General features: G+C 38.4%; 1 protein-coding gene across 7 annotated transcripts in view; it reads right to left on the reverse strand.

Annotated features, from left to right (window-relative positions):
* The window catches only part of LOC124125702 (receptor-type tyrosine-protein phosphatase T-like), a 59,201-nt gene that overhangs the window by 21,234 nt on the left and 23,833 nt on the right, over nt 1-14,134 (reverse strand). For 3 of the 7 annotated variants that reach the window (XM_048400581.1, XM_048400576.1, XM_048400582.1), the window contains 12 exons: nt 11,277-11,423; nt 10,941-11,081; nt 10,308-10,454; nt 9,550-9,696; nt 9,214-9,354; nt 7,976-8,122; nt 7,371-7,517; nt 7,034-7,174; nt 6,073-6,172; nt 4,641-4,699; nt 4,052-4,263; nt 3,868-3,940 (listed from right to left, as the gene is read on the reverse strand). In XM_048400581.1, the coding sequence (XP_048256538.1) occupies nt 3,868-3,940; nt 4,052-4,263; nt 4,641-4,699; nt 6,073-6,172; nt 7,034-7,174; nt 7,371-7,517; nt 7,976-8,122; nt 9,214-9,354; nt 9,550-9,696; nt 10,308-10,454; nt 10,941-11,081; nt 11,277-11,423 (1,602 nt within the window). The remainder of the gene's footprint in view (nt 1-3,867; nt 3,941-4,051; nt 4,264-4,640; nt 4,700-6,072; nt 6,173-7,033; nt 7,175-7,370; nt 7,518-7,975; nt 8,123-9,213; nt 9,355-9,549; nt 9,697-10,307; nt 10,455-10,940; nt 11,082-11,276; nt 11,424-14,134) is intronic. The other 4 variants (XM_048400579.1, XM_048400578.1, XM_048400577.1 and 1 more) reach the window with 4 other exon arrangements.

Raw genomic sequence — 14,134 nt, forward strand, 5'->3', positions numbered from 1 at the left:
TATCTGATGCTAAGGTTTTATTTCAGAAAATATAATTAATTCAAAATGTAGAAAGATACACAATTTGCCATTATTTGACTTTTAAACTGTACAAAGTATGATATAATGATCAGAATGCCTGTAACGGGTAGTATTTAAGAAAGAAATATTTGTCGAGAAGTCCCATTTTTCAGATATGCCCTTCAGTAGTATTATTGCATATCTCCAGAGAGAGGTTTACATTGTAGTTCTCATTATTTGTGGATAATTCAAAAAGCAACATAGAAAATATATATGCTACCATGACGAAGAATACAGAGTATACATAACTCGCAATTCTATATATTCAGCAAACAGCCCCAAACCGAAACTCCACAACATATCCGATTACACAGATTAAGGCTGTCCCAGTTCTCCATGCGATACTGACGCCCGTTCGTCTCCCAGACCATATAGAATAAATTTAAAAGGAATCCAGCTCAAGTCTAGAACGATTTGGCAAGCCTAGATTGCCTTAATTCTATCCATGAAAGTAAGCATTAATACAAACATATTGTTCTTGTCTGCTTCAGATTTTATTTTGTAGATACTTATTTTAACTAGGAAAATTGTACTGACACCGGCGCTGTCCCTATTGAAACTATCCATAAGAATTTCGAATTGCCGTCCATTGTTCGATGTCAATACATCGATGACAAGTGAGGATATCATAAAGTAATCGTTGATGCCGCGCTACACTTTGATAAAAATTATAATCAAGTTGACTGGTGTGTACATTACTACAGTGAACATGTACATGATCATGCCCTAATAATCAAATGCCGTAATGTCAAATACTAATTTATTATTGTGTGATGAATTTAACTGGATCAGTGGTAACATGTGATATTAATATTCCATCAATTTCTTTCCTGGTTGGTCCATCCATGTCTACAAAATGAAAATAATACAATGAAAATGGAGCATAGAACAATTCTTAATTTCAGGCTAGAGCTGTGGAAATCTAGACTTTCCCAATCATTATAGACTTGAGTTGGTCTCATGTTTTACATTATTCTCTTGGGTCAACGTCACAGCTCATACCAAACACTAACAAGACCAGCTTGCCCCCCGCCGGAGCGCCTGGATTTTGGTTATATCATCTAACATGGCCAACTCTGCTCTTAAGTAAACAAGAACCTAATCAGCGAGGGGTCCTTTATCATCCCTATGTGGCTGCTTATAAAAATCTGATATCTTTTCCCAAAGACCTGGTTATTAATATATTTTCTGCTGAATATTCGAAACAAATAGAGTGAGTTGGTACTACATGTACATATGTATACGGTTCTATTTTAAATGACTGCAGCGCTCCATTAGGAAAACAATTTGTTTTAACGCCGCTCTCATCAGTATTCCAGTGATATATGACGGCGGTCTGTTGTATATGAAATATATGCAAATTGAATCTTGAATCTTGAAAGTTGTAACATTTCCGCAAATAAGTATCACATGCAGTATACAGTTTATCAACTGCAATATACTGTATACATCAGTATACAGTGTGTCGCGAGCTCTGTGCTGGGCTGGAGCACACATTTCCTACACCTCTCCCTTCGGCAAACACATCACGAGGGTTGCAACGAGGTCACAGGTCAGGCGTGCACTCGTCAGTTGTCTAATACGGTCAAGAGTAAGATCTTCCGGAAGACCACTGCACTGGAGGTATGTGGATTATTGAGGAGGTACTACGTGTTTGGAACTGGGAGTTGAACACTGAGCACTTTTAGAGAAGAGCTCACAATAAAACGTTATGGACTCGCGGACGGACTTGTGTTTTCATTTCAAGACGTACATTTATCAGGTTGAACTTCCTAACTGTAACAATAACTGAACTTTACGCCTTTTATACACATTTGTGATGGGGCTACAATGCGACGAGACATATTTTGACCTTGAAAATGTCGCGTTACGGCATCGTCGCCCTTTTGTAAAATAAAGAAAAGGATTATCAAAGAGCGACAATGCGAACACGAGACAATGCGACAAATGGCCAATTGTCGCGCTTTTGTTAATTTTGACACGTTTTGCTTGTTTTTGTAAAGGCGTCAATGCGACAATGCGACAACGAGACAATGTCCCTTCCATAGTAATCCGTGCAAATAAAACTGAGTAATGAAATCGAACTCTGACATGCCAGTTAAAAGATAGAGTGTTGCAGCTTCTGATTTCATAGATCTTCAAGAAGGGTTACCATTAATGGGATGGGTGATGAGTTACGCTGCATACGCTGTGATTAACAATAATGCTCCGAGTCAATACATTTTGTCAAATGTATGATATGTATTACGTGAATGAACATATTGTTTATACTCGTCCATGTTTTTGACGGACAAAATAATTTACATGCTCGGTAAAACTGAGGACGGGCATCATTGTGTGTTTCCGTGCTTTGTTCAGGTGAACAATTGACTTGTCTTTGCATGTGTTTGTGACGGGTGCCACTTGTGTGGCAGGATACGCTCACCTTTTCCCGAACACCCATTGGATGACCTGAACCACTTCGGATTTTTATCCCACATCAGTCTGATACACCATGATATAACTGAAATACTGAAATACTGTACAGTTGAAAATGATGTTTAATGCGATTACCGTAGTGTGTTACTGCAACTGTTCATATTTTGTGCAGTGATGTTATGTAATATGTAAAAGAAAGCATATTCAATTATCCAATTGATTTGAATAGAATATACTTGCGTCAGTGTATTTTATTAACGCCCCAAATCGTAATTTAAACACATAAAATAACAGATCACGCATGGTGCCTTGACTTACTACTAGATTTAATGGGCCACCCCGGAATAAAATAGTTCCCCCAAAGCGAGGAACATATGTTTTAGTATGTTTACAAGAAATATATTCCAAACAATATCCTCATTAGATGAGAAGATATTTTACAGAATTACCTCAGTAAGTCAATTACAATGACAGAGCGTCGTAATACATTTACATCAAGTACAATACGTCAAAATGGCCGACACGATAAACGTGACGGGAGATATTTTCGAAGTTGTTAATTAACCTGTGGCTATTTCAAGCCTTTGGCATCACTGATCAATTGGCCGATCATTGAAAGGTGATTGTGAAGATGTGTCAAATAGATACTAAGGTAAAATCATAGATTTCTGTAAATTGTCACTGCGACAGTTTGGATTTTTTTCGTGTTTTTTCTCTCTGGGATGGGTTGTAGCGAGGGTATCCTTAAATGGGCTTGCAACCACGCTTCTGTATGAATTCGTACCAGGGAATTCCAAGGGTTTTCCCCAGGAATGTGGAAGTAGTCAGTGTTTACGCCTTTTCAAGAATACAGTAACGTGAAGAACGTCATGTGACCGACCTCGCGTCCAAGTCGTATATCTTGTAAACTTCACATTAAAAAATTAGTTATTGTTATAACCAAATGAAACACAACCCATTATCCGATAGGGGTAACTGTGTTACCACAATAAACTTAGTAACATTGTTTGGTTTGACTTCTTGGCGCGTGTCTGAATTCCATTAACATGTAACATATCCTAAAACTAGCTTATCAGCAAATCTCGCTGCACTGCGCGTGACAGATACTAGAGCAAGGCATGCCAGAAATACGAAACCTAAAGCTTCCGAAAGGAAGCCTTGGACATCACGTGCGTCGGGGGACCAGCGCGATCTGATTGGCCGTTAACAGTTGTACAAGGCGGAGCAAAAAGCATCGTTTTTCCGTCCATTTTACGCTTGAAAAACTCGACCCTTTTCTTGACACTTTCTAGACGCTGACCAATTAATCAATTTTAATGAATTTTTAGTCGTTTTTCCGTCCAATGACCATATACGGAAAAAAACGACGTTTTCGTGTTTGCAGTGTTATGTATTTGTTCTTGCCCTTGTTTTCCTCCAGCTGGGAGTCATTGTAAGGTCGGGTGAAGGTATTGGACAGCTTCTGCAAACAATCAATGAAGAGCTGGTTAATATGTTATATCCCCTTGACATCGATAACCAATGATATATATTAAGTTTAGGGAAGACACGTGAACTAATTGGTCGCGCTGACCTGATACTCTGCCTGGAATCCCCCGACGGGCACCTGCAGCTCCTGGATCCGCTCCCCCAGCTGATCTACAGACACCACCGTCACTGGAAGAGCTCTTGCTATGTTGTAGTACGTGTCATTGTGGTCCTCCTCTACATCATTGTCGGCCTCGCCCTCCACCCCAACATCGTTGTCCATTGGGTTATCAACGCCTTTGCTCTGTGTGCCTCCCACTATATGCATATTTAATAAATCCATGTTGGTAAGATCACATGGCCACACAATGAAATAATTATAAATATACCACAATAGCTATTTATTTGAGTGAGTGAGTGAGTTCGGTTTAAGGCAACCTTGAACAGTATTCCTGTTATATCACGGCGAGTCAGCTTAATGTGGGAGGACGTCCCGAAATGATGCAGGTCTTTGGTGAAACCAACGGGCAAGGGTATGGTGCTGACAAACCTAGAAATGTAATCGGCTAGAACTGAAATTTGAATTGCGGCGCCTAGGACGACGCGTCCATCCCTGCCTTCTTACTGATATAAGGTGACGATTGGTGTGAGCCTATGACTTATCATAGTGTCATGATCACATTCTAGCTACAAACCTTTTTGTATTTCGAACATGTCTGCATCATTTTCATGCTTCGAGTGACTCCTTCGCCTCCTACGCAAAAGATTAGTATATATTACCCTCACAATTAACTCAAACTCTTCAAAAATAACAAACAGTTGTAAAGTAACACTGGCAATATGTATCAGGTGAGCATTTAAGTCACCCTGCTCGGTAAGATAGGACCTTTGAGTGATACATGTATGCTTACAAATGTACACAGATCCTGTTATCGATTCACCACAACAATATATCAATGATAATGTGAGAGATAGATAATAATTCTTACATGTGCTGGAGTATCACTTTTACATGAGGTACATGTTGAAATAAAAGAAAACCATTTCATTATGTTCCCTAATATCCTTCCGAACATTGAAGCGATGAGAATGGGCAAAGGCAGATCAAGACAGTCCAAATAAATTGCAGCTTGAGACAGATCATCATTAAAGTTCACACGTTCGTCACCGACACCCTCTTGAAGCTACACAAAAGTTGGAGAATACATCACTTAGAATTTATGTGCCCTGATTATGATTATTTTTGTCACATGGTATGACCTTTGTCAGTTAAGCTTATAATGTAATATTTAGCTGACTTTTACAATAAAGCTGACATTTTATTCTCTCTACATTGATACTAATTTATCGTATATCTGATAATTGTTTCAAACAAAACCTGAATGTTTTATATAAATGTTCAGTTATTAACTAGATGAAAGCAACAAAAAGTAAGTCCATTGTACGATTCCGGCTATTTCATTGGTATAAGTCTAGGAATCACTATCAAATAGTGATGATACCAGGTGTTCGAAAAGAGGTGAGCGCATCACAATGTTCAAAACTGCATGCAACGGCAAGTCAAGTAATCACGTGAATAAACACTGGAACATATGGCACAAGTTAAAATGAGGCATTCCACGAAATATTTCTTCCTCATATCTGCCAAAACACGTCGGATGCTCTTTAGAACCTTTATTGATTGTATCTCGAAAATTGTGAAATATAAACACCAAAGGCTTATAGGGTAGTGTTGACATAAACGGAAAGTTGACTATAATTGTTCTCATACAGTCCTATTGATATTTCTTTGTCACTTAGAATCGTTAAATATAAGGTAAAAACAACCCCTTCAAGGTATCGTTAATTTGAACGTTTGATTGATTGGGGTAGACTTAAAATCGCCCTCTTCATAGTGTCGTTCAAACATAGCAAACGTGCTTACACGGGTTGTAATGCAGTGTCAACTTACATCAGTTTTTGATCTTATTTTTCAATTTGCAGGGCACATCAAGCCTACAGCGAGCCAAGGTCGCGTGCCATGTCTACTAACTACAATACGGTTGGCAAACAAGTTTCTTTTTCAGCCTCTTCTTTCAACATATTTAGGTTAACATAGTGCGTGGTACGTGTGCACGTGTTCATTACCTTAGCACAATAACCACAACAATGATGGCCGCAACTGCAATGACAGCAACAATAGACCCAACAATGGCACCTGTATTCTGCGGCGATGGCATACTCATTGCTGGGACAGAGAAGGAAAGAGTTAGGACACAAGCCAGCACACAATACCAAAATTGCAGTAGCTGTTATTTGTCCTAACCGTACATATCATACATTAAATATACAAAATGTATCATGCCAGCCTTTTACTTTAGAAAATGCGTTGAAATACATCATAGTAGTAACACGCCATATATATACATATATCATGTCCATCATGTCCACCATTTGCAATGCTTCTGAGGTCAGGATCTGGCTGAAAGGGGTTTCTGTCTTACAGGAATCTGAGTAGTTTACATGAAACATTTTTGTCTCGTTCCTGTCTGGTTCGATTTGCTTCCATCAATTAGTTAGTTCTCTCATGGCATTACTGATCTCTGTGCTGAAAGGCATTGACATGAGCCACACCAGCCTTTGAGTTTCAGACAGTCCTTCTCCTCTACTCAGTCCACAGTTTGTTTTGACAGTCACTAATTAGACCTTGTTCAATGATATATCTGTGGAAAATCCAACTAGTTGCGATTGGAGCACCGTACAACACTTCATTTGATATACATTATGACACAATAACAATTACTTAAAAGATAATAATCTCACATAAGTGAGCGTGCCCACTACCTTGATTTTGGTAAACATTTAATATGTTATAAAGGGATTAGTTCTATGCGTAAATCAGTTGAAATAATTTCTGTTGCAATTTATGGTGGGTGCTCTGCTCTTTCAACGGGACTAATGGTTATTAAAGTCTATTAAAATATACTCTCTAACGTACTTATCTTCACATTGACTTATTACTAAAACATATAAATGTATAATTGGAGAAATGAATAGGTTTGCCTATCGATTCTATTTTCGTATTATCGTGGATGATCTGAAAACTAACATTCTCTACAATCAGTATTCTTCCATCCGGATATGCAGCCATTTTCACACTGCCCTGTCACGTGATTACACAAAGCGGTTCCACTGCACTTTCTGGAGGAACACAGGTAAGCACAGCCCTCTCCATAGGGATTTACACATTCTGAAATAAGTACAAACGTTGTATAAACAGTATGATGCGCGAATTGCAAGATTAGTTTTAACGTTTTTTCTTTGTCATTCGGGACGATTCCTTGATATTGGTTCTTCCTGTACGTTTTGCTTTGGTCAGAGTGTTTGGTCAGGCACAATTACGTCAAACATAAAGCTGGTGGTAATTGGATGAACTATTCTCTTACCATGAGTACAGTCTGTTCCATTCCATCCAGCAATACAGCCCTCCTCACATTTCCCTGTCACGTGATCACAGATAGAGTTGTCGCCCCTGCAGTTTCTGTTTGAACAAGTCTGAGTACAGTTTGTTCCATAACTTCCATCATCACAAACTGAAAACATGAAATTACTAAGTTCTAAAATTCGTCAATTAAATCAATAACACAGTGATCTGACACAAAGAGTTCTTATATTACCAAACTACAAGTATTATCGCGTTTGTAAGGAATACATTCGATAACGTTGATAAGATATCTGCATTTGAGCAAAAAACATTGGTCACAATTGTCCGTTTTCCCTTCACACAAGCAAACATGACCACACACTTCAATTGTACACACGAATATCTTCACACATGTACATGTACTCACTGACGTACATACCTACATCTATATGAAGCAAAACAGTATGTACTATAGAAGGATGATTATTACTAAAAACAATTTTTGTCATCAGGGACAAATCGTTGATGATGGTTCTTCCGTGTACGTTTGGTTTGGTCTGAATGTTTTGTCAGACATAGTTACGTGTGATATGAAGTTGGCGGTAATCTGCTGAACTATTCTCTTACCATGTGTACAGTCTGTTCCATTCCACCCAGCCGTACAACCCCCAACACATTCCCCTGCAACGTGGTCACAGCTAGAGTTGTCGCCCTTGCAGTTTCTGTTTGAACAAGTCTGAGTACAGTTTGTTCCATAACTTCCATCATCACAAACTGAAAACATGAAATTACTAAGTTCTAAAATTCGTCAATTAAATCAATAACACAGTGATCTGACACAAAGAGTTCTTATATTACCAAACTACAAGTATTATCGCGTTTGTAAGGAATACATTCGATAACGTTGATAAGATATCTGCATTTGAGCAAAAAACATTGGTCACAATTGTCCGTTTTCCCTTCACACAAGCAAACATGACCACACACTTCCATCGTACACACGAATATCTTCACACATGTACATGTACTCACTGACGTACATACCTACATGTATATGAAGCAAAACAGTATGTACTATAGAATGATGATTATTACTAAAAACAATTTTTGTCATCAGGGACAAATCGTTGATGATGGTTCTTCCGTGTACGTTTGGTTTGGTCTGAATGTTTTGTCAGACATAGCTACGTGTGATATGAAGTTTGCGGTTATCTGCTGAACTATTCTCTTACCATGTGTACAGTCTGTTCCATTTCACCCAGCCGTACAACCCCCAACACATTCGCCGGCCACATGGTCACAGATAGAGTTGTCGCTCTTGCAGTTTCTGTTTGAACAAGTCTGAGTACAGTTTGTTCCATAACTTCCAAAATCACAAATTGAAAACATGAAATTACTAAGTTCTAAAATTCGTCAATTAAACCAATAAACAAAATACAATAACACAGTGGCCTGACACAAAGTGTTCTTATCTAACCGAACCACAAAATATAGATTGTGTTTGTAAGGAATTCATTCGATAACGTTTATAAGATATATGCATTTCAGCAAAAAAACATTGGTCACAACTGTTCGTTTTCCAGTAAGGTGTCCACATTTACTCCGACTGACGCAGTTCACGGAATTGCACGCATCACTACACACTGGCGAACATGACCACACACTTCAACTGTAGACACTAATATGTAACATGTAAATGTACTCACTAACGTACATTCCTTCATGTAGATACTTATAAGAACCTCAATGACATATTCAAATGTTATCATTTTAGAGATGAATATGTTAGTCAAGATAATGTTCAACCTCTTCCGGATCGATTCTATTTTCATATTATCGTAGTTGTAAAGGATCTGAAAACTTACCTTCTCTACAATCAGTATCCTTCCATCCGGGTATGCAGCCATTTTCACATTGCCCGGTCACGTGATTACAGGAAGAGCTTCCACTACAATTTCTGGAGGAACACAGGTGAGCACAGCTTTCTCCATAGGAATTTACACATTCTGAAATAAGTACAAAACTTGTATAAATAGTATGGTGTGTAAAATGAAGGATTATTATTACATGTTTTCTTTGTCATAAGGGACAATTCGTTGATAATGGTTCTTCCGTGTATGTTGGGTTTGGTCGGAATGTTAAGTTAGACACAATTATGTGAAATATAAAGCTGGTGGTAATTGGGCGAACTATTCTCTTACCATGTGTACAGTCTGTTCCATTCCATCCAGCCATACAGCCCTCATCACACTTCCCTGTCACGTGGTCACAGATAGAGTTGTCGCCCTTGCAGTTTCTGTTTGAACAAGTCTGAGTACAGTTTGTTCCATAACTTCCATCATCACAAACTGAAAACATGAAATTACTAAGTTCTAAAATTCGTCAATTAAATCAATAACACAACCCCCAAAACATTCCCCGGCCACATGGTAACAGCTAGAGTTGTCGCCCTTGCAGTTTCTGTTTGAACAAGTCTGAGTACAGTTTGTTCCATAACTTCCATCATCACAAACTGAAAACAGGAAATTACTAAGTTCTAAAATTCGTCAATTAAATCAATCTGACACAAATAGTTCTTATATTACCAAACTACAAGTATTATCGCGTTTGTAAGGAATACATTCGATAACGTTGATAAGATATCTGCATTTGAGCAAAAAACATTGGTCACAATTGTCCGTTTTCCCTTCACACAGGCGAACATGACCACACACTTCAATTGTACACACGAATATCTTCACACATGTACATGTACTCACTGACGTACATACCTACATGTATATGAAGCAAAACAGTATGTACTATAGAAGGATGATTATTATCAAAAACAATTTTTGTCATCAGGGACAAATCGTTGATGATGGTTCTTCCGTGTACGTTTGGTTTGGTCTGAATGTTTTGTCAGACATAGTTACGTGTGATATGAAGTTGGCGGTAATCTGCTGAACTATTCTCTTACCATGTGTACAGTCTGTTCCATTCCACCCAGCCGTACAACCCCCAACACATTCCCCTGCAACGTGGTCACAGCTAGAGTTGTCGCCCTTGCAGTTTCTGTTTGAACAAGTCTGAGTACAGTTTGTTCCATAACTTCCAAAATCACAAACTGAAAACATGAAATTACTAAGTTCTAAAATTCGTCAATTAAACCAATAAACAAAATTCAATAACACAGTGACCTGACACAAAGTGTTCTTATCTAACCGAACCACAAAATATAGATTGTGTTTGTAAGGAATTCATTCGATAACGTTTATAAGATATCTGCATTTCAGCAAAAAAACATTGGTCACAACTGTCCGTTTTCCAGTAAGGTGTCCACATTTACTCCGACTGACGCAGTTCACGGAATTGCACTCATCACTACACACTGGCGAACATGACAACACACTTCAACTGTAGACACTAATATGTAACATGTAAATGTACTCACTAACGTACATTCCTTCATGTAGATACTTATAAGAACCTCAATGACATATTCAAATGTTATCATTTTAGAGATGAATATGTTAGTCAAGATAATGTTCAACCTCTTCCGGATCGATTCTATTTTCATATTATCGTAGTTGTAAAGGATCTGAAAACTTACCTTCTCTACAATCAGTATCCTTCCATCCGGGTATGCAGCCATTTTCACATTGCCCGGTCACGTGATTACAGGAAGAGCTTCCACTACAATTTCTGGAGGAACACAGGTGAGCACAGCTTTCTCCATAGGAATTTACACATTCTGAAATAAGTACAAAACTTGTATAAATAGTATGGTGTGTAAAATGAAGGATTATTATTACATGTTTTCTTTGTCATAAGGGACAATTCGTTGATAATGGTTCTTCCGTGTATGTTGGGTTTGGTCGGAATGTTAAGTTAGACACAATTATGTGAAATATAAAGCTGGTGGTAATTGGGCGAACTATTCTCTTACCATGTGTACAGTCTGTTCCATTCCATCCAGCCATACAGCCCTCATCACACTTCCCTGTCACGTGGTCACAGATAGAGTTGTCGCCCTTGCAGTTTCTGTTTGAACAAGTCTGAGTACAGTTTGTTCCATAACTTCCATCATCACAAACTGAAAACATGAAATTACTAAGTTCTAAGATTCGTCGATTAAACCAATAAACAAGAATCAATAACACAGTGTCTTGACACAAAGTGTTCTAATATTACCAAACTACAAATATTGTCGCGTTTGTAAGGAATACTTTCGATGACGTTGATAAGCTATCTGCATTTCAGCAAAAAACATTGGTCACAATTGTCCGTTTTCCCTTCACACAGGCGACCATGACCACACACATCAATCGTCAATTAAACCAGTAAACAAGATACAATAACACAGAAGCCTGACACAAAGTGTTCTTATCTAACCAAACCACAAAATATATATCGTGTTTGTAAGGAATTCATTTGATAACGTTTTAAAGCTATCTGCATTTCAGCAAAAAACACTGGCCACAACTGTCCGTTTTGCAGTAAGGTTCAAGGTTATTGGAGCCATTTGGATTGGTTCTAAAAAGTGAAAAAGGTACAAATTATGTAAGGAATTAAATTTGATTGGTCTTAATCAGAGTTTACGCTTTTTGGAAAAAAATTTAACACTGACCTTCAACAAATGGTAGAAAAAATACAATGAAAAGTACTGCTAATTGAGAAACTCATGAATATTTGGAAGCTGGAAAATTAACTGTTTTGAAATCACTCCTCCGTCCGAAAATCTTTTCAAATCCCCCTGCAAGTAGATGCATTTAAAACAAAAATTATATGGAAGAACAAACGCGATAAAAAAAACCAGCGAAGTTACTGTATGGAATCCTGAACATGGTGGATTTAAAACTCCAACTATTATAGATACAATAAAATATCAAAAGCTGAGATGCATACAAAGAGTACATGATGGTCAACCAAAGTGGAGTTTTTGTTTTCAAAAAGAGTGGCCTATGCGAAGCTATTATGGCCTGCAGACGTTCATACATACATGAAACTATAATTCTATCATTAACAAATATATTCTGGAAAAGATGTGCTTAAAGCTTGGTAAGACTTTATTTAGAAAAGTTAAACTCAATACTTAACAGAAGCAGAACTACAATCTTAGTGTTTATAGAACAATGACATAATAATTGACAAAAGACCAATTATGTATAGCAGCTAGTATGATAAAGGTGTTACTTCTGTTGACGATCTTATGCACCAAGAAGATAGCTTCTTGGCTTATGACGAATTCACACAAAAATATTCTATAGCAACAAATTTCTTAGCTCATAAAAGTGTTGAAAGAGCCTACGCGCATCAATTAAACTATCATATAATTCAAGCATGTTTTATGCAACCCCGTACATACTTTCCAACTTAGGCACATGCACAAATTCTTGGGAACCAAATATTTGTACAATCACCTCCTGAATTCCAATTTTGTAACATTACTAACACACTATAATTTCCTCCCCCAGAATCATATAATTCAAAACATGGTGAAAGTGCAAAGTTCAAGGTCACTGCTTACTGCTCAAGTATATAAACTGGGGACGAAATTATAGTGTCAAGGATTGCGCAACTCACAATATCCACGAATGTCCATGAATATCACAAATAGATGTGGGTGTCCTGTATGGAAATTGAAGGAATGCCAGTAGCATTTAAGAAGATGGGTTTCGAGCCTAATGTGGACTCGCCTAAAGACCTTAAAGCTCGGATATAAGGTCTCTCACAGAAGGAGCATCCTATTAAACATGAAGAGGAACATGAAGGTCAAGCATAAGTGTCACGCCGAGATGTTACTTATCAACATTTTCCTAAACCTCCCCTTTTCAGCGGCGAACCCGGGAAAGGACACAGACTACGATCACTGAATCTATGAAGTGGAATGCCTTTTTGGAACCAAGACCCATAGCCATGACGTCGTCCTTCAAGCTATAAGGAAGTCGCTTAAAGGAGAAGCAGCCATCATATCTATGACCCCCTGAAGATTTTGGAAATCTACTACATAAGTTGAAAAGTGCTTTTGGAACTCTGAGTCAAAGTTCTACTCTTATGTCAGAATTTCACAGTGCCTGTCAAGGAGAAGATGAGGATGTTGCAACCTGGAGCTGCCGTTCGGATCGCCTTATGTTTCAGTTAGCTAAACAGAAATCTCTTTCCCAGGCTGAACAGGATGACATTCTGCACACTCGCTTAAAGGATGGACTCAATCCATCGTTGAAAACTGGCTGGCTACACGTACGACTCCATCTGTAGCTTTGATTATCTGCGCTTGTGCCTAAGGGAAATATAATTGGATCTGAAGTGAGGTAAGGCTGACACCTCAAAGACCAAGCCAAAGGGAAAAACAGCTTCTGTTAACATGGCAACACCATCCGACCCCAAGGAATTCAAGCGTGAACTCACAGAGTTGAAGGCTATGGTAAAAGTGCTACACACTGACTGAGTTACAGCTACAGCAACAGCAACTCTCCGCTCATGTTTTTCAGGAGCATGCACAATTGTCAGGATTTTTAGGGCCTAAGCGTGGACACAGAGGAAGAGGTCAGTATAACAGAGGAAGAGGATCAACAGATAAATGGACTCAAGTTACTACAAGAAGTGGTAACAGCCAGAATCAGCCTGATCAGTTTGGTCCTCCACTTCTAACCTATCAACAGAATTCCCCCATTCCACCAGCATCTACAGCTCCTACAGCCTCCCGATAACAGCCAACTTTAGAATCAGAGATGCCTATCTGCTGGCGATGTGGCTACCCAGGACATCTGTCTGATGGGTGCAGAGTTCGTATGGATCATATGC

This window comes from Haliotis rufescens, unplaced genomic scaffold (assembly GCF_023055435.1).
Source record: "Haliotis rufescens isolate VD_foot unplaced genomic scaffold, xgHalRufe1.0.p SCAF_2, whole genome shotgun sequence".
Lineage (NCBI taxonomy): Eukaryota > Metazoa > Mollusca > Gastropoda > Lepetellida > Haliotidae > Haliotis > Haliotis rufescens.